General features: G+C 58.1%; 1 protein-coding gene across 1 annotated transcript; it reads right to left on the bottom strand.

The window, feature by feature from the left end:
* Positions 1-14,114: 14,114 nt before the first annotated feature.
* Positions 14,115-18,079, bottom strand: SLC52A3 (solute carrier family 52 member 3). The gene is made up of 3 exons (XM_050918347.1): positions 17,043-18,079; positions 14,535-14,658; positions 14,115-14,327 (listed from the first exon to the last, which is right to left on the bottom strand). The coding sequence occupies exons 1-3, from the start codon at positions 18,077-18,079 to the stop codon at positions 14,115-14,117; spliced, it is 1,374 nt and encodes a 457-aa protein (XP_050774304.1).
* Between the last annotated feature and the right edge of the window lie 2,142 nt (positions 18,080-20,221).

Here is a 20,221-nt window from a genome sequence, read left to right as displayed (position 1 = left end):
AGGAGCTTAACCAACCTGTCTCGCATCTGCTCTGAGACTCCCCTGCTGCCTGGGGATGTTGGGAGGATTCTTTAGACCATTTCCTAAGATGAAAGGCAGGAGGTACTGACACAAGTCAGCACGATGTCAGTCTTCAATCCTAGGGGAGTTTTGTTTTGATCTCACCACGCTTTTCCCATGCACAAAGAGCAGGTTACTTCTCTAACTGGGTTCTGGTCTACTGCACACCACCTCCTCATGGGATGAGGTCGCCCTGCACAATCCCTGTCTCAGTTTCACTCCCTTCAGGGCATCTCAATAACCCCCCCTCCCCCATAGCCTTTTCTCATTTATTATCCCAAACCAGCCCAAATAAAGTCCATATATTCATGCTTCCCTGCTCTTCATCAAGCCCCTCGCAGGCTTGCCTGCCACGCCTTTCCCTGTTTTGGCAGGCTGGCCCCAGTCCTACCAAGCTGGGCTCTTTTCTCTCCTGCTGTCTCAGGAGCCTTCTACTTGATGCTAAAATCTCGACCTCCCCAGGAGAGCTCACAACCCTTATCCACCCCAGCGGCCAGATTAAGCCATGGCACCCTCGTCATCATATATGACCATCTTTATTCTTCTACACCTGGGGAGGGGAGGTGGCTATGTCCCAGGTGGGGCTGAGACCCATTTCCTTTTAAAGGGCCAGCGATCCTGCAGCAGCCTCATCTTCAGTCTGGATGACACTTACTTAAGATGAAGGAAGCCAACATGCAAAGAAAGACTAAATGTAAAGTCTCTGAGGGAGGGAGAGACAGTGATTCACTCGTACAGTCTGCTTCTGGACTGAACATCAAATGGCAGCTGCTTAGCAGCACAGGGCCAAGGGCAGGGGATGGATATAGGGAATCTGAAAGGTGCCGCACACAGAGAACAGAATGATACAATCTCCTTTCAGTGACATAGCTACACAGAGTGGTCAGGGGTTTGTACAATGCCCAGGATCATGGGGTCCTGGTCCAGGACTAAGGCTCCCAGGTGCTACCGTGACACAAATCACAATAACAACTAGCCATGGGGCAGGGGGCTGACAGGCAAGATGAGAAAGCTCAGGACTGGATCTCATTCTAAAAGCTCTGCTTTAGCTCCGACACCAGCTCTGGGCTGGATGCCGGGATCCATGGGGGAGGGTCTCTGGCCTGGGCTATGCCATAGCCCAGATTAGGCCATCCTAATGGCCCCTTCTGGCTGAATGCTTTTTGAGATCAGCTTCATAATCAGTGGGGAGATGGGGAGCCCCCGCAGCTGGAATGTGGCTTGCAAGGAGGTGACATTTCCAGCACAGTGGGCTCACAGCTGGGCGGTGGGAAGCATCCCTGGCCCCTCGCTGGAATGGCAGCTCCTTTAGGAAGTCCATCAGTAGCGGGGATTCCCGAGGCTTTCAAGGAGGCAGGTTGAGGGAAGGGAGCCATGGGAAGTAGCAGGAGGGAAGATAAAGTCTGACAGAAAGCCAGAGGCCATGGGGCTGGGGTGGGAAGCTGTCTCTCAGCCTGCAAGAGGAATTAAGGGGGATTTCCAACTAATGCTTCTCCTCCTAGCACTTTGAGCTCTGCTAGTAGAGCGCCAAGAGGAACCTGATATATTGATTGGCGCATGGGACGAGGGTGAGGCAGGAAGAGGGAGGAGGATGGGGCAGGTGGCTCAGAGGCTTATGGGAACCTTCTTGTTGGAGGGAGACTCTTTGCTCAAAGCCCTGGCCAGCTTTGGGGCCAGGTTCCATTTCCCTGGCGATTCAGCTCGGAGGCAGCACATTTCATTGGCGATGTCACGTTGCAGGGGTTAGAAACATCTCAGCAGTGAAGTGAAGTGAAGTGACAGCCTCATGTCTCAAGCTCTGTCTGTGGTGCGGACCTGTCCCCCCATCACACCGGCATCTGGGCACCTGGCAGACAAGACAACACATTCCCGCTGCAATGGATACCCAAGCCCCACCCCAGCTCACTCTGTCCGGTCACTAACACCGGGCGCTTTCTCTAGCACCTCCCACTCAGCGGATCTGGCAATGCTTTGAAAAGGCCACTGCGCGATATGAGCCTCATGAGAGAGGTCGGTCTCATTGCCCCCATTGTGTAGATGGGGAAACTGAGGTGCAAAGCGGGGAAGAGACTTGCCCAAGGTGACCCTGCCAGTCAGTAACAGAGTGGGGAATAGAATCCAGGTCTCCTGACTTGTGGGCCTCGTCTCCAGCAGAAGGCCACCCAGCCTCCCTGATTAGCTAATGGATGAGAAGAAGGACTGGCTGAGTGATTGCTGCAATCAGCTTCTCCAGCACACCGAGCCTGTAGCTGGCCATGAACACGCTGCAGTTCTCCTGGGCTGACCCACTCTTTGCCCTTCTTCAGTGGATTCAATGCTTGATGGGTCATTTGCAGTAGCCCCGGGGAGTGGCCTAGCTCAGGGCGGAGAGAGGTGACACCGCCCCTCGGTGCACCCAGCCCCTTGCAGCCCTGTACCCCGTCCGGACAGAGCTGCTGGGGCTCGGGGTGGGGTGGGAGCAGGGATGGGCTTACTGAGGCCGGGCCAGTGCCTCAGTCCGTCAATGTACTTCAGACAAAATGCCCACTGAGTGGGGCTGTGATGCAGCAGGGACTGTATATGCTCTGCTGCTGTTGGTCACTGGAGCAAACTGCAGTCTCCTTACCTTGCCAGCCATGCGCCAGCCCTGGGAGCAGCCCCCAACACTTCCTGCCCCTCAGGGCATGGGGGTCTGGCTGTATCCCCCACTCGCTCCCTGTCTCTCAGGGCATGGGGGTCTGGCTGTATCCCCCACTTGCACCCTGTCCCTCAGGGCATGGGGGTCTGGCTGTATCCCCCACTCACACCCTGTCCTTCAGGGCATGAGGGATCTGGCTGTATCCGCCACTCACACCCTGTCTCTCAGGGCATGAGGGGGTCTGGCTGTATCCCCCACTCGCTTGCTGTCCCTCAGGGCATGAGGGGGTCTGGTTGTATCCTCCCCTTGCTCCCGGTCCCTCAGGGCATGAGGGGGTCTGGCTGTATCCCCCCCTTGCTCCCAGTCCCTCAGGGCATGAGGGGGTCTGTCTGTATTCCCCACTCGCTCCCTGTCCCTCAGGGCATGAGGGGTCTGGCTGTATTCTGTCCCCCCGGCTTCCTGCCCCTTGACATGAGGGGTCTGGCTGTATCCCCCACTCTCTTGCTGTCCCTCAGGGCATGAGGGGGTCTGGCTGTATCCCCCCATGCTCCCTGTCCCTCAGGGCATGAGGGGTCTGGCTGTATTCTGCCCCCCCCCCGGGCTTCCTGCCCCTTGACATGAGGAGTCTGGCTGTATCCCCCACTTTCTCGCTGTCCCTGAGGGCATGAGGGAGTCTGGCTGTATCCCCCGTTGCTCCCTGTCTTTCAGGGCATGAGGGGTCTGGCTGTATCCCCCCATGCTCCCTGCCCCTTGGCATGAGGGGTTGGCTGATTCCCCCCCACTCCCTGGGAGAGAGGTGAAGCGGTTGGGGGGTGGCAGGGGCTGACGTTTCACATGGGCACCGGGATAATGAGACACGGGGCGGCTGTGTGGAGGGCAGGGGTTGCCGAGGAGAAGGCTCTGTGCCAGCAGTGGGGAGGCTGGCTGCATGGCGAGGCACAGAGGGGGCAGCCTTGCGTGACAAGGAATGGGAAGGTGAGGGATTGGGGATGAGGCCTGTGGGGTTGGCTGGAGCGAAGCCAGGGAGCCTTTAGGAACTGGAGGGTGGGTTTGCAGAGGATGCTGCAGCCACGATCTCCCACCTCCTTCCTCCAGGTCTGCAGAGCCAGCAGCCCTCGTGCCCTGCCAGCAGAGAGTGCCCCAGGCTCTGCCCCTGCCTTCTGCGAGGTCTTCCAGAGATGGCGGGGGGAGCAGCCTGCCTGAAATTAGCCCCTCTCTCTGCCCCCTTCCCACAGGCAGCATGGGAACAGCTGGAGCCCCCACAAGCCACCTGTGTCCTGTGTCTTTAAGGTAAAACAACAGACTGTCAGCTCCCAGCAGCTCATCTCCTGGAGGAGAAACAGATTGTGAGACAAAGAGCCTGGGACAAAGGCTGAGCTGCCTGACTCCCCCTGGGGAAGGGTGTGTGTGAAAGTGGAAGGGTGTGAATGAGTGTGTTGTGTGTGTGTGTCTGGGAGGGTTTGGTGGTGTGTGTGTGTGTGTGTTGTGAGGATTCTTTCTTTCCATGTGGAAGGTTGAATCTATATCAAGCCACAGGATTTAGCGGCTTCAGACAGGGAAGCCCAGGCAAGCCGCCAGGGACTGCATTGGGCTCTGGGCTGTTATGTGGCATGGTGGCGCTGCCCATCTGGGAGTGAGAGGGGCTTGCCCCTGCGAGCGGGTAGCACCAGGCCCACAGGAGGGACTGCAGCTGAGGGCTCTGGCAAAGAGCTGCAGGAGAGGTTCTGGCTGCATTGTTCCCATTACACCTGTGAGATCACTGAGGTCTAAGAGTGGCCTGGACTGTTTCACCTGGGACAAGCTGGAGCCGGGCGTGTGTTTGTGCCTCCTTGCTAACGCCCCGGATGATTGTGCTAAGGCCCAGCTGTTCTGCCTCCTGCTGCTTCACTGAGATTCTGCTAATGCCCCTGTGAACTTAGAACCTTCACCCCCAATTCATAGGGGAGGAAACTGAGGCACATGAAGGTAAGTGACTTGCCCAAGGTCCCCTTGAGAGTCTGTAGCAGAGCTGGCTCCTGTCCCATTGCCTGAGTCTGATGCACCAGCCTGCACAGCAGCTCTGAGGGAGGGGTCCCTGGGCAGCACTGGCAGCTGCCGGCATTGGCTCCAGGCACGGGCAGGGCTAGGAAGCCATCAGCTAGGCCGGCCTGCACTGCTGCACACTCATCGATAGAGCCCAGTACCGTGGGCACTCGAGGCAGGTTACGCCAGAACAGGGGCAGCAATGGACACACGTGCTCAGCTAGCCTTTAGCAATAGAAACCATCCCAGGGCTGCTTGTGTGTGTGGACAGGGCCCGAGAGACCGGACTGGCAAAGCCCACAGGAGTTTCCTTTTCTATCCCAAACTCGTTATCTTTCCAGGAGTCCTCCCCGCGGCCTGAGTCTGCACTCAGTCAGTCAGCAGAGGAGTAACCTGCACCTACTGTGATGAACTGGGAAAGTTCTTAATGTTTTCTCTGAGTACTGTGTTGGTGCCTCAGTGTCCCCATGGCAGTTCTTAAGTATCTGGCAGAGCAAAGGGCCAGTGCACCTAAATGCCTGGCACTCTGTCTCCTAGCAACTGATGGCCTGGGCCCCTCCTCTGCAAAGGTGCCAGCTGAAGGTGTTGGAGACAAAGGGATCAGGTGACCTCCTGGCCCGGGAAAGGGGCTGAGGAGAGAGGAGGGGCTGGGAGGGGTTGTTAGTCTGGAGCTGGCTGGGGTCAAGGGTGGAGGGCAGACCTGGTGGTCTGGCTCACTGCCCCCCAGAATGGACCCAGCCGAGGGGTCCGGTTCGCTGTACCTACAAGCTCTGTTTTAGACCCTGTTCCTGTCATCGAATAAACCTCTGTTTTACTGGCTGGCTGAGAGTCACGTCTGACTGCAAAGTGGGGGTGCAGAACCCGGTGGCTTCCCCAGGACCCCGCTGGGGTGGACTCGCTGTGGGAAGCGCACGGAGGGGCAGAGGATGCTGAATGCTCCAAGGAGAGACCCAGGAGGTGAAGCCGTGTGAGCTTCTTGCCCTGAACAAGTCTGCTCCAAGGGAGAGGAGGCTCCCCAAAGTCCTGACTGGCTTGGTGGGGAGCAGTTCCAGAGCATCGCCCGGTGACTCCGTGACACCTACCAACCCCTGCTTGGTGCTGGCACTCTGGATCACTGCAGGTGCCAGGGGCTGGGAAAGGAATGGGCCAAGATGCCTTTTGTGAAGGCACCTTTAGCAGGCACCGCTTGGCACGGAGATTTCAGGCTGCTTGTGAGACACCAAGGCCCTGGCAGGGCACTGCCATGAGGAAACGTGCAGCAGTGGAGTCCTGGCTGGCACTGCTTGGGCTCTGCCACGCAGGGGCTGGCACTGCAGAGACTGGACAGTGGAAGTGCTTTGCCCGCAGTTGCAGTAACTGTCTCAGCATGGCTGCCTCCGGGGCCCCGGGTCTCTGTGTGCTGGACAGAGACCCTGCCCTCCTCTGTCTGCTGACTCATATCCTCCTCTGACTGGACACCCTGTAAATAGCCGACTCGGTGCCCTGACACACTGCGGCCAGGCAGAGGGTCAGAGCTGGTCCCACACTTGACAGACACAGAGGGCAGCAGAAGACTCCAGTATGGAGTTGGGGACACTGGTCCCTCGCAGGGGTTGGCACTGGGCCTGCAACCTTCCCTCCTGCATGTACAGGACCTGGGCTCAGTCTCCAGCCCTCGGAGAGTTCTGGGCAGTGAACTCCCTGCTTGTCAGCCTTTTCCATCCAAATCCAGAGCCCAGGCCTGAGCCGCAGCTGTGTCCTGGCCCATTCAGCCAGGTCCCCCCCACCTCTTCTCTCCCTGAGGTGGTCACCAGCCGTCCTTCCCTTCTGCCTGATGCCGCCCCCAGGGGCACATGCCGTGTGCCTCTGCTGCCAAGGAGCAGTTGCAATGCCAGGTGTCCCAGCATTGGCACGGCGCACTCACTGCCCCCAGCCTGCACAGCGCGAGAGCGCCAGCCTTTTGTGCCACAGGGTGACAGCCTATCCTGGCACCTCGCTTGGCAAAGGGGCAAAGGCTCAGCAGCCCAGGCAGAGTTTCCCTCTACTGCTGCGCACGTCCTGGCTAACAGCATCTCTGCCCCAAGGACAGTTCCTCTGTGATGCGGTGCTGCCCCGGCTTGTGGGTGGGTGGGACTGGGCACGGCCGGGGGGCCTTGCACATATGGAGTTTAGAGCAAACGTACAGGGGTGTGTAGCAAAGGGTGGGAGCCTAGGATGTGGCTGGGGACCTGGGTTTCTAGCTTTATTTCTGCCTGTAGCCGGGCCTGAAGGGGATAAAGAGCCCTGCAGAGGGCTGCAGCGCGGAAAGCTGGGCTGATTGGGGGAAAGCAGCCACAGCTGTGGTCAGCTCAATCAGGGCCCAGCTGGGCCCTATAAGAGGGCTGGGGCCAGAAAAGAGGAGACAGTCTCTCTAGCTTTGGGGGTGGGCAGGTGGGTGTCTACCTGTGCTTGGACTGATACAGAACCCATTGTTCTGTGCTCCTTGTGCCACCCAGGTACCTCTCAAGCACACAGGGTGTTACAGGGCTGTGTACCCAGCAGACAACTGCTCTCCACTTCTGCCAGGCACTGACATGTGCCTGAAGCCGCTGGAACGGTCCTATCCCAGCAGCTGTCCCATCTCATCAGCCAGGTCAGTCCAGCGTGCTGGCCGCTTAGAGCAACAAGCCAAGCTTGCTTCAAACACCAGCTCTGCAGCTGCAGGCCTGTCACCTGGAGTCCCATTGTAGCGTGTGGGACTAGCGGCTCAGGTCAGCCAGCTACAGAGCAGTTGGGATGCAAAGGCCTGTCTGTTGCTGAATCAGTCGCCTGATGTTCATCAGTTGCCTGTATCAGCTCCTGTGCAGTGCAAACCCCAGGCCTCATTCTGCTCTTCGTGGCATGAGGGACCCACTCACTGCCCTGTGCGACAGGGCAAAGTTGGGTCTGTAGTGTGTCTCCTCAGACAGCAGGTTAGTGCCCGTGTGGCTGTGTGTGTGCCTGTATGTATGTATGTGTACACACATTCTCTCTCTCTCTCTCTCTCTCTCTGAAGCCAGTGGAGTCACCCCAGAATTACATCAGGTGCGGTAATGGCAGGCAGGGATCCCAAACCTGGATTTCACATGGGTCTGGGGCATCTGAGACCATCCTCATGGCTGGTCTACATAGAAGCAGGTGCACGGCAGAGCTTTGGGCTGAAAGAGGGATGAGGGCTCAGGGCAGGGCTGGGGCTTTATGGCAGGGCACAGGGCTCATGCCCGGGCACTGGGGTTCTGACTCCAAGTCAGTCAGCGGCTTTGGAAAAACGTGCTGCATGATCAAAATGCCAGCAACCCCCCAGTGCTTCACTGCAGCCAGGATGTCGCCTGCTTCCCCCTGCTGAGCCAAGTGATTTGTAAGGCAGGGGGGTTCCCTTCCTCTGAGGAGTCCATCCCTGCTGCCAACTCATTCCCCCCAGGCCTGCTCCGAGAGTGCACACTCTGCCATTGCAATGTAGCAGGTGACACCAAAGGGCCTGGGTGAGCAAAGGGTCCCCGGGGAGGCTTGCCCAGGTACCCTCTGCACCAGAGCATTACCCCCCCCCAACCCCTGCACAGGGCTCCCTGGGGATCAGACCATTCCCTCCCTGGCATGGTGCTCCTGGTGCTCAGGGCTGTTTCCTCTGCCCCCCCCTTGCCAGCTGGGATTTCTGAGCCCCAGTCCCCGTCTGCCCCCAAAGCACGACCTGGCCTGATGCCAGAGGAGCGGCTGGAGTTGCTCCCCAGGTTCAGGCATGGTGCACAAGGCCACCCTGGGCCTGCTCGCTGGGTAGGGGACAAGTCGGCCCACAGGGGTGCATGTGAGACTGCAGCCAGCTCCCACTCCTGCCCCACATGCTCTCCGGTTGGAGCAGGCTGAAGGGGAGGGGGCCGGCCTGAGAGCAGATGGGAGAGCAGCCAGGCGGCTCCCTCGCTGCTTGAGGCCGCAGGGGGCTCTCTGCCCCGAAACTGGGATGTCCAGGTGGTGCCGGTCCTTTCTAGCCAGCTGCAGCCTGGGATCCGTGTGACAGAGCGGGGGGCTGCAGGGAGGCCCCGGCCCTGAGCACTTTGCATCTCAATGCCGCCTGCCACAGGGGCACAAAGGAGGCTGAGTCAGCAGCTTATTAGCTCTGGGTTAATTAGCCAAGAAGCCCCCATTTGGGGGAGGGGAGCAAGACGCCCCCTGGTGGCAGGAGGTGTAGAGGGAATGCGTTCCACCCGCTGAGCCAGGAGGTGCAGCACCTGTTTGTACCCTCCCTGCCAGAGGCAAATGGTGGGATCCCTTGCATGTGGGGCACAAAGCAATAACAGGATATAGGCAAAGGGCCCCACTGGGCCAGGGCTGTCAAGGGGGGAATGTGACAGAGGTGGGACTCCCCTTCCTTCCACCAGAGGTGCCTGTCTGTCCCATATTGTAAAGAGTGGGACCCTCCACACTGAAATACTGAACTCCCCTACTGCCTTTAGCAACCAGTGCAATACGGCCCCTGAGGCTGGGGGGCACCTGGGCAGGTGCCCCCACCCACTCCAAAAAGGCACCACTGTCCAGAGGTTTCTACTGCCCCACCGGTGGCTAGCAGGGAGTAGGGCCTGCCACCCAGGCCGAAGCGAAGGGTGAGCGTGCTGGGGGTGTGCTCTGCTCCCCAGCCTGGGGAATGGAGGCTGCTGGGTGCATGCTCAGGGCACGCAGCAAACCTGCCTGCACAGCCAAAGCCAGCTTTTTGCTGGAAGGGAATTGTGCGCTGCTGGGGAAGTGGCTGGCGCGGGGCCCTCGCCTCCAATTCATTCTGAGGGTTTGCAAAGCAGAAGTTGCTGGGCAAGGGGCACATCCATACCTAGTCCAAAGAGCAGACAGCTGCACTCAGGAAGGGGGTGCACAGGGCACTGGCTGGCTCTGATGAGCATGTGGCTGAGCCACTGCCCATGTTTGGGGGCATCATGGCAGGATTTATCTGCCAGCATACATGGCTGCAGTACATCCCTGACCTCATCCCCCCACAGCTGCCTCCTGGGCCCAGGCTCATGACAGGCTGGTGCAACAGTGTGGAAAGGTGAGGGCCCTTTTGCCTTTCCCCCCGTCCTGCGAGCAGCAATCTCCTGGCTGCTGCACTGCTCCTATGGTAACTGGGTCACCCTGTGTCTCCCTTTGCTGGGGCTGCTGCTGCTGCCAGCTCCCTTCCCCACCCTGTGATTGATGATCTGAGCAATGCAGCTGACACCCCGCTCCCTAATTGTGATTAACTGCAAGGGGGGATGGGGCTCCCTCCACCATTGTCTAGCTCCCTCTCCCCCTTTCCAAGGAGCAAGGAGTCCGTCCGCTGTCAGGGGGTGGGGGAGTCAGTGGTAGGACAGCTGCACACTGTTAGGGGAGGGGAAGGGATGCCCCTCTGCGCCTTGTTCCCAGAGGACTGATGCTGCTGCTAATCAGCCATGAAAGAGTTAACGCGTGCACCCTCCGTCTGCCGGATTCCAGGGGCTGAGCTGCTGGGCACTGGCTTTCAGAATCCAGGCTGGCAGGGGCATGGGGCAGGGCTTGCTGCCAGCACTCGGCCCCCCAAGTGCTCCGACAGCAGGAGTGGAGGGGTTAAGTGCCCCTTCCCTTGCAGTCACAGCTCACCGTTTTCTGGCCTCCTGCACGTGGGTGACAGGGAAGGTTCGTGGATCAGGGGAGATGTGAATAATTAAGCCCCTGAGCTGGGCTCTCCTCTCCCAGCCACCAGCACAGCGCTAGCGGGTCACCCCTCATTTGCAGCTCCTTGGAGGCTAAAATGCAGCCAGCTCTGGGTAGGATCTCCCAGCAACAGTGTTTGGGACAGGAAGAGTTCCAAATATATGCCATTCAAAAGGCAGAGACCTGCCATTACCGGAGCCAGGGCACTGGGCTCATGTGAGCTCCTCAATGACCAGGACCCCCCCCCCCCCCCGGTTCATTTCCAGCCCCTCTGAGCACACAGACCAGGGCTTTGTATCATCTTGGACTCAATATCACTTTCCTTAGCAGTGTCTCATGCAAGAATTGACTTGGTCTGGCCCAGCTTAGCTACAAACCCAGCCAGCCCCCAGCCCAAGGTGGCAAATGCCATTTATTCTCCTGCAGGCCTGCACTCTGCTCGACCTCTGTAACCAGCGTTGTTGTAGCCACGAGGCTCCCTCCATAACCAGCCCACCTCTGCCTTCTCTCTCTGCTCTCACGGGCTGCAGGGACGCCTGGTGGAACAAAGCTGCGCTGTGCGTACCGAGGTTGTTCCCCTATGCAAAGCCCATGTCCTATTCAGAGTCAAGAAGGCCTCTCCCTTATGCTCGCAAACCTACAAGATTCTTGTAAGTGCCTGGCTGGCATGGCTGGCACAGTACCGCTCAGGCAAGTGCCTGCCATTCCTAGCACAGTGCTGCCCTCTGTATCCGTCACCTTGTCCTTTGCACAGGGATGTTTGTGGGACGCAGCTCCTGGCAGGGCTAGATTCACCCCATACTACGTGGCCATGGCAGAACCGCCTGAAGCAGCTTTTCATCCGGCAGATGCAGTGTGACTCGGGAGTGGGGTGACCTGAGGGCGGAGGGTACTGGTTGAGACAGCACCTTTCACAAGTTTAAGGCGCTCCACAGAATTACAAATGATACCAGAAAAATGCAGCCATCTCTAGGGTGAGACATAATACCAACAACACTATGCAACAGTTCAGGACAAGAAGTGAAGAATATATCCCACTGAAACGAGAGGGGCGTTTAGGTAGGAATCTGGCCAGGATGCCAAGGTTGGCAAATGCATTGGGCTTTTCAGTGGCTACAAGGGGTCAAGGCCTGACTTTTCCATCTCCTCTGCAAGCTGGTACCATTCACGTCATGCCATCCCTTACTCTGACTGGGATTTACAGAGGAATACCACTAGCGTCACTTGGTTTTTTGGGCTAGAGGTCTCCATCCTGCTACTTGCCCATCCTGGATCAGGATTAGCTAGCAACAAAGCTCTGCTCCCCTTGGTTGTGGCTCTCGGACGGCTGTGTTCAAAGAGGAGATGGAATTGTTTGAGCTGCTTTTGGGACATGCTTTAAGTCCGAGCAGAGACAGGCCTGACCCCCAGGGGGCAGCACACACTGTCTGGCTGCGCCAATAATCCTGTAAATTAAAAACCCCAGCTCCGAAGGTTGCTGTTCTTGCCCCATGAGGTGGGAATTGCAGAGACTTGGACAGGTCCAGGTCTGATCTGGTTCCAGATCTAAGTTCATCTGACCAGTCTGAGCAAATAGTTCTCACTTTGACACCTCTCTTGCAAAGAGAGACATTCCATTCGACACCTGGAAAAATACTGGATCAAATTATTAAACAATCCATTTGTAACCACCTAGAGGATGACAGGGTGGGAAGAAATAGCCAACACAGATTTGTCAAGAACAAATCATGCCAAACCAATCTAATTTCCTTCTTTGACTGGGTTACTGGCCTAGTGGACGGGGGAAGCTTCTCAGCATGATATATCTTGATTTTAGTGAGGCATTTGACACAGTCCCACACGACAGCCTCTTAAGCAAACTAGGGAAATGTGCTCTAGATGAAATTACTGTAAAATGGGTACAAAACTGCTTGCAAGCTTGTACTCAAAGAGTAGTTATCAGTGGTCTGCTGTCAAACTGGGTGTGGGGGGGATGTATTTAGTGGGGTCTCATGAGGTTCTGGTACTATTCAATATTGTAAGGAACAACTTGGTTAATGGAGTGGAGAGTATGCTTATAAAATGTGCGGATGACACCAAACTGCAAGGGGGTTGCTAGCTCTTTGGAGGACAGGATTAGAATTCAAAATGACCATGACAAATTGGAGAATTGGTCTGAAATCAACAAGATGAAATTCAGTAAAGACAAATGCAAAGTACTACAAGTAGGAAGACAAAATCAAATGCACAACTACAAAATAACAGCCAGGGAATAACCAGCAAGGTGGTCGTACTGCTGAAAAGGACCCGGGGTTACACTAGATCACAAAGTGAATGAGTCAGCAATGTGCTGCAGTTGTGGAAAAGGGCAAGGCTGATATCGTTCTGGGATATATTAGCAGGTGTGTCACGTGTAATTGTCCCGCTCTACGCGGCACTGGGGAGCCTCAGCTGGAGTCCTGTGCCCTGTTCTGGGTACCCCACTTTGGGAGAGATGTGGACAAACTGGAGAGTATTCAGAGGAGAGCAAAAAAAAATGACCAAAGGTTTAGAAAATCTGACCTGTGAGGAAAAGTTAACAAAACTGGGCATGTTTAGTGTGAGGAAAAGTTAACAAAACTGGGCATGTTTAGTGTTGAGAAAAGATGACTGAGGGGTGACCTGATAACAGTCTTCAAATCTATAAACAGGACAATGGTCAATTGTTCCCCATGCCCATGGAAGGTAGGACAAGAGGAAATAGGCTTAATCTGGAGGCAGGGAGATTTAGGTTAGATATTGGGAAAACTTTCTAACTGTAGGAGTAGTTAAATTATGGAACAGGCTTCCATGGGAGGCTGTGGAATCCCTGTCATTGGAGGTTTTTAATAGCAGGTGGGACAAACACCTGTCAGGGATGGTCTAGGTTTACTTGGTCCTGTCTCAGTCCAGGGGCCTGGTCTCGATGACCTCTCCAGCCCCTACATTTCTATAGTCCCTAAACTTCAGCAGGAAAGTCGTGAGTATCTCAGAACTATAGAATGGAAACTACTTGGTAAAACCCCAAATGAAAGGGACCTGGGACAGGAGGAGATGGGGAGAGGGAGAAGAAAGAAGTGATCCATCTAAGTCAATAGGGAAAAATACAAGTTGACTCTAGCTGCTCTATCAAGGCAGGTGACACAAACCCAGGGCACGCCACAGGGAGCAGAGTCAATGTGAGCAAACAAATGTCAGGCTTGAGAGGAGCTGGAACAAGGAGAGAGTCACCTGCCTCTCAAAAAGCACAGACTGGGTTACCCTGGGTACAGCACCTGAACTGTGGGGAATGCTCCAGCCAGAGCCTGCTGGCAGCACAAGATGGAGATGGATACCCTGGTTTGGTAGAGGGTCCTGTCAGTGCACAAGAGACCCCTTGAGTACAATGTGTCCATGCACCAGGCAGAGCTGAGAGCCAGTTGCTTCCTCCCAGATCACCTGTACTGACCCCTTTTGCATCAAACTTCCCAAGAGAAACCACCACTCCTGAGCCTGTCAGGGAGGGGCAGCTGTGTTGTCTGTTCAGCTGTGTGGGTCCCTGACTCCATTCTTCCTGTGGAGCCAAAGCACTGTTTGCATAACTGATTGGGGTGTGCTTTGGCACGCGGCGGTTGCAGACTATGGGCTGCAGCATGGAGATCCATCAAGCTAACGGGATTGGGGTGGAGGTGTTTTCTGCCCAGTCTGGAAGTCACTGGAGCCCATGATGTCCTTGGCCAGCAAGTCCCTTGCCACAGCTCCTCTCCAGAGCACCTCCCTTGGCCCAGGCTCATGCTGGACACTGCAGGCTGCAATAGTCAGCAGATCTGAAGAAGCTATAGACGTTCACCAGGGGGAACATGATGAGGGCCCCTGTCAGAGACCCCAGCTGCTCTACCGCCCCATACCACACAAGGGCGCTGTGGCTCTGGCTCCGCAGGATCACCCCGGTCATCACCTTCACGTAACTGAGGCTCCCTGTGAAGAACAGCCAGGAGATGACCTGTCAGAACAGAAGGAGAATCCCTGGGTTGAGTAGCAGACTCCTGGCAGCCGCAGTTTGGACAGGGACAGGGGCTGGGAATAGGGACAGGCCGAGAGCAGGAGCAGGGGAAGGCACCGGCGCTGGATCCTGGAGCCGAAGCAGAAGAGAGGGCAGCAAAGATCCTTCCACCGGGGGTGGGGGGAGACGTCAGTGCCAGCTACTTACGATGATGGCGTGCCCCCACGCCGAGTGCTGCAGGAGGGGGCATGGGCTCATGACAGCCATAGCCATGTTATAGGCCCCAAAGCCTGTCCCGGCCACGGAGAGCACCCCCAGCAGGGCCAGAGATCTGTGTGAGACATACAAAGAGTGACTCCCAGCCAGGCATCCGCACAGCTGCCTCGGCTCAGCCCTCCCTGCCCTGCCCATGCTGCAGTCGCAGCTCCCAGAGCTTGCTGGGCCCAGACACAGACGAGTCCCACCCACCGCACGGGACACCGAGAACAGCCTCGGTCTGCCTGACAGGCATCTGGGCAGCTCCGAGGGCCTGCAGGCAGGAGAGCAAAGGGTTAAGGAGACAAACAAACTCCCCTGGTATTTCTATGGGTGGGGGGGGGTCTTTCCTGAAGCAGTAAATACCTCTGCTGCTTTGCTGACTGGGCTGTGACCTGTGGTTCACACAGGTACCAGGGTTAGCAAGGGCTTCCCAGCCAGAGCCAGCTGCCCTTTGGGTCTGTGTCCCCCCCTGAGCTTGGCAAGAGGAGAGCTCAGAACCTGAGACTGCAGGGGACGGCCCAGGGCAGGGGGAGTGTGTCTGTAATATCCCCCGGCTGCCGGGGCAGTGAACCCAGGGCCGGTGCAACCATTTAGGCGAACTAGGCGGTTGCCCAGGGCGCCGAGATTTGGGGGCACCAAAAAGCGCCCCCCAATTTTTTTTTTAAATGGTTGACCGGCAGCTGCTGCTGGGACAAAGAGGGAGTATGAGCTGCCGGCAGCCCAGGGTGTCCCCCGGGGTCAGGGCGCTGCCGCGGCAGCCAGCAGCCCAGGGTGTCCCCCGGGTTAGGGCGCCACCGCTGCAGCCGACAGCCCAGGGTGTCCCCCGGGTCAGGGTGCGGCCGCGGCAGCCGGCAGCCCAGGGGATCCCCTGGCCCAGGGAAACCCCGGGCTGCCGGCTGCCGCGGAGGCTCACTGACCCGGTCCCTGGGTCAGTGCGCACTGCCGGGGAAGCCGGCAGGCCAGGGGCCCCCCGGGTCAGGGCACCGCCACGGCAGCCAGCAGCCCAGGGTGTCCCCCGGGTCAGTGCACCGCCGCGGCAGCCGGCAGCCCATGGTGTCCCCGGGGTCAGGGCGCTGTTGCTGGCAGCCCAGGGCTTCCTCTGGGTCAGCGTGCCAGCAGGGCCGCCCAGAGAGGGGGGCAACGGGTGCAATTTGCCCCAGGCCCCGCAGGGGCCCCCACGGGCGTTTTTCGAGGCCCCTGGAGTGGGTCCTTCACTCGCTCCGGGAGCCCCGGAAAACTCGTGGGGCCCGGCACCTGGAGCTTCTTCTGCTCCCGGTCCTCGCTGGCAGGGGGGTCCTTCCGCTCCAGGGCAGAAGGACCCCCCACCGGTGAATTACCGCCAAAGCGGGACCCGCTGCCGACATGCAGCCCGGTCTTTGGCGGTAATTCGGTGATGGGGGGCCCTTCCACTCTGGGACCAGTCACTGAAGTGCTCCGGAGACCCGCGGCGGGGGCCCTCCGCCACAGAATTACCGCTGAAGACCCGGCTGCACTTCGGCAGCTGGTCCCGCTTCGGTGGCAATTTGGCGGTGGGGCGGCCCCGCGGTGGATCTCCGGGGCACTTCGGCGGCAGGTCCCGGAGCGGAAGGACCCCCCGCGGCTGAATTACCGCCAAAGCAGGGGCTCCCCGCCGCTGAAGACCCCACACCCTGGGAATCCTCTGGGCTGCCCTGGCGCACCGCTGGCAACCCAGGGAGGTCCCCTGGGTCAGCACGCCGCTGCCAGCAGCCGCCAGCCCAGGGGTTCCACTGCGCAGTCCTGCTTGGAGAGGATGCGGAGCAGAGGTGAGCTGGGGTGAGGAGGTACCGCAGGGCTCCTCAGGCCATGGGGTGGGGAGCTGCCACGGGGGCGGGCGGCACACTTCAGGGCGGGGGCGGGGGCACGGGGAGCTGCTGCAGGGCTGGGGAGGGCGCAAGGTGGAAGTTTCGCCTAGGGCACGAAACTTCCTTGCACCGGCCCTGAGTGAACCTCAGGAATTGAGTTGGGGTTGGTTTATGTTTCACTCCCCAGCAGACCTGGAAAGCCCTGGAGCTACGTCTGGGACAGTGAGTGGAGCTGGGAGAGCCGCTCGCCCCCAGGAACGACCCCGATTTCCAAACCGGGTGGCCTAGCATTTGGCTCTGTCCTAAATCCACGCTCTGACTTGCCAAGTGCTGAGCAAATCCAGGGGAAAATCAAAGCACTTACTGACGCCTAGATACGGACTCAGGAGCCTAACTCTAGACTCCCTTCCTGGGCAGTGTTCCCTGTGAATGCAGCCGCTTTGTAGCTGGCGAGGGGTTTGCTCAGTGGCCCTGGTTCCTGCAGGGTGCATTCAGTGTCCATGAGGGGCTGCTGAACAGTCTGGATGGGTGAGGAGCCCCTGTGGGTTCGAGTGGTGTCGCCAACCCGGCTCACGGTGACAGCTGTAACTCAGGGGCTGTGTGTGCTGCCCTAGGGCGTGATGGGGGCACCTACCTGCTGGGCAGAAACATGGCAATGGTGCAGGCGAGCGGGTTAGCCATGGAGCTCAGGGTTGCAGACAGGTGGTACGCCATGTTGCCATAGGGCAAACAGGAATAGGCTTGCACGGATGGCAGGATCCCGTTGGTCAGGGAGTTCACCCAGGCAACAAGGAGGTAGATGAAGGCAAACTTGGCCAGAGAGTAGGTAACCTCTGGGTCTGCACGATGGAATCCCTTGTCGGAGCTAGCTGGTTTTTCCCTCCTTGGGGAGTCTCCTCCCCCAGATAGCCTGGGCCCATCCCCAGGGATTTCCTGAAGTGAGTGGAGGGTGATGTTGCTAGGACACAAGTTTTGTCTTGACAGCTCCCACACCTTGGGCAGCCTGGTGAGGAAGAAGAAGGCAACCAAGCAGATGACCATCATGGCAGCCAGGAGGAGGAAGAAGACCAGGGTGGAGAAGTTGGCTGGGAGATACTGGGTCTCCATTTGGAACTGGCTGCCCTCGGCGGTGTTGTTGCCCGTGGTTACGTTGGTGATCCGGGTGACGTTGACGCACCTGGCGATGCCAGCGCCTTGGGCCAGGGCAATGAGGGCTGGGAGGAACCCACTGAGCCCTTCCCCCACGAAGAAGGTGGTGATATAGCAGGGCTGCAGCCGCGCCATGAAGGGCAGGAAGGTGACTGAGGAGGTGCAGTCCACCAGCGCCAGGCAGAAGGCGAGGCCGAAGAAGGCCGTGCTGTGAGGCTCCCCAGCGACAGGGGAGGTAAAACCCCAAAGGAAGGCCAGGAGCAGGCAGGCCAGGGCTCCCACGGTCACCACGCCATAGATGATGGCCACTTCGCTCAGCAGGCCGGGCTTGAACCTGTGCAGCAGGGTGACCAGCAGCGGCCCCACGTTGGCCAGCTGGATGATGATGGTGATGTAGGAGGGCAGGTACCACTGCTCAGGCAGCTCGGTCACCAGCAGGGGCAGCTCCACCCACAGGCCATTGAGGGCTGCCCAGGAGCCCGTCCCGAAGACACATGCCAGTAGGTGAGTGAGCAGCGCCATTGCTCAGCCAGCCCTGGCCACTCTGACCCGGAAGGGACCCAGAGAGCGGAACCCGGCTGCCTCTGGGGAGGAGAGAGGGGGAACAGGGGCTTAGCTACTTCCTCAGGGACAGTTCACTTCAGCCCTGGGCCCCTCCCGCTCCATAAAGCCCTGCTCCCCCCGCTCTCCCGCCTGCTCCCCAGTGGCCACAGGACTGCTCTGAAAGTGCCTCAGGAAGGTGGAAGAAAGGCAAACTTACCAAGCGTTTTATGGGGCAAATTCTATTCAACTGGCTTGAGACCCTTGACAAGTCAAGCACATTGTGCTAAGCCCGTGGAACTCCAGGCCACAGGACCCCACTGAGGCTGAAGCTGGGCACCCCCAAATGGGACTGGGCATTTCTCCAGAGAGCAAGGGCTGCAGGAGAGAGGACATGGCATTCTGCAAGGGCTGTGAACTCTCTGGCCTCAGAGCTGTGGGGAGGTCAAGAAGAGGCTACCCCTGTAGGCAGTTATCACCTTACTGCCTCCTGCTGCCTTCATCAAGGCATCTGGTCCTGGGCCCTGCTGGAGCCAAGGAACTGGTGAGATGCAGCCCTGGTCTGGCAGTGCCTGCCTTCTTACTCCCCTGCCAGCCCTGAGACAAAGAGGAGAGGTGGGCTCCCTTACCTTGCACCGCGGAGAATGGCAGAGGACCCCCAAAGGCAGCTGATCAATGATCCTGGGGGTTGTGGCAAAGCTTGGGTCCTGGCAACTTCTCTTTCCATGGGAGGGGGCCCTGCAGGCTGCCACTCCCAATCTACCTCTCTGCAGCCGGACGTCCACAAGGACAATGCAGGCCCCTTCCCCAGCGTCAGCCTAAGTTGGAGTTTATCACAGAACAAACAGAGGCGCAAGGGGCCCTGCCGTGTGCAGATGCCAGGAGGAGTTAAGCTTGGAGTAAGGCAGGTGAATTCAACTGTCTGAGGTGCTGCCAGCAGCTCCGCCCTGAAACCAGAGCCTGCCTGTTCCAGAAGAGCTGAGTCAGTCACCCTTTCCCTGGCCTTGATCTCCTCCTCCCCAGGAGAATCCCAAGCTGAGCCTGCCCTGCCACGCTGGGCCAGAACCCTGCAGGGAGCAGAGCCGCAGCAGGCCCTCTGGAGATGTGAGGATCCTGGGTTGCTGGGTCAGGCAATGCTGCCAGAACTGCAGCCACAGACTTCCCACCACCCCACCGACGTCGGGGGGACCTGGCGTGGCCAGATAGTGCTGACTGCTTCTGCCCCAGTGCCCCTGAGAACAAGAGGCCTCATGCTGGCTGGGAGCTGGCTGGGGTTAGTGACTCGAGCTGGGGATCAGGATTGCTCCCCTTCTCCCTCCCACCTCCGGCTGGGACATGTCTGACGTTCCCATATTTTACAGGGGTCTGGAGTGGCTGATTCCCCTAATTCTCTCCCTGCTGGGAGATCCAGGTCGTTGCAGGGAGACGAGTACACATGGTGTGTGTTGGGCCAGCAGAGGCACGGGCGGGAAATGGCTAATCAAAGGCGGAACTGGAGACCCACGCAGATGTTCTGGGCAGTTCCTTTGTAATAAAACTGTGTGTTTCTCTTGCACCTGCCACCTGAGAGCCTCACCATTCTTCATACCCAGCAATTAATGAATGCTCCCAACCCCCTCTGTAAGGGGTGGGGGCATTTTCCCCATGCCACAGATGGGGAAACTGAGGCACAGAGCTGTCCTGAGACTTGCCCAAGGTCACACAGGAAGGCAGTGGCAGAGCAGAAAGTTGATTCCTAGTCCTGTGCCTTAATCCCTAGACAACTCTCCCTCTCTCTCTTTTTTTTTTTTTTTTTTTTTTGCATTGGGTCACCCCTGCTTAACGCTGCCCTGGTCTAGAGTCGCCTGCTCTTGCTGTCCCACACACCCAGACAGGAATGAATTCCATTGCTCAGTTTAGCTTCGTATAAACACCTTTGTTACTTTCATTGTGTTGCAACTTCTAAAGAGCTCTTTGCCCTTTGGTGAATTCCCCTGCGTTCTCCACGATGCGTGCTGGTGCCTGGAGCAAGGCCCTTGGATTGTGCTAATGGGCCAGAACACTAGAGCTAAGTAATAAAACAGATCAGAGAACAAACGGATGGACCCTTTGACATGCGGCATGGACATATTGGCCAGCACAGAG

This window comes from Gopherus flavomarginatus, chromosome 11 (assembly GCF_025201925.1).
Source record: "Gopherus flavomarginatus isolate rGopFla2 chromosome 11, rGopFla2.mat.asm, whole genome shotgun sequence".
Classification (NCBI taxonomy): domain Eukaryota; kingdom Metazoa; phylum Chordata; order Testudines; family Testudinidae; genus Gopherus; species Gopherus flavomarginatus.
The sequence above is the reverse complement of the archived record's forward strand: the minus strand, read 5'-3'. Positions and strand labels throughout refer to the sequence as shown.

Bases quoted from the DNA above. Each gene is read 5' to 3' on its own strand.
- SLC52A3 (XM_050918347.1), bottom strand. From the start codon at position 18,079: ATGGCGCTGCTCACTCACCTACTGGCATGTGTCTTCGGGACGGGCTCC. The intron at 14,659-17,042 runs GTAGGTGCCCCC...TGTCTCACACAG, and splicing joins GCCATGTTTCTGCCCAGCAG to ATCTCTGGCCCTGCTGGGGG. The intron at 14,328-14,534 runs GTAAGTAGCTGG...CTGTTCTGACAG, and splicing joins CGTGGGGGCACGCCATCATC to GTCATCTCCTGGCTGTTCTT.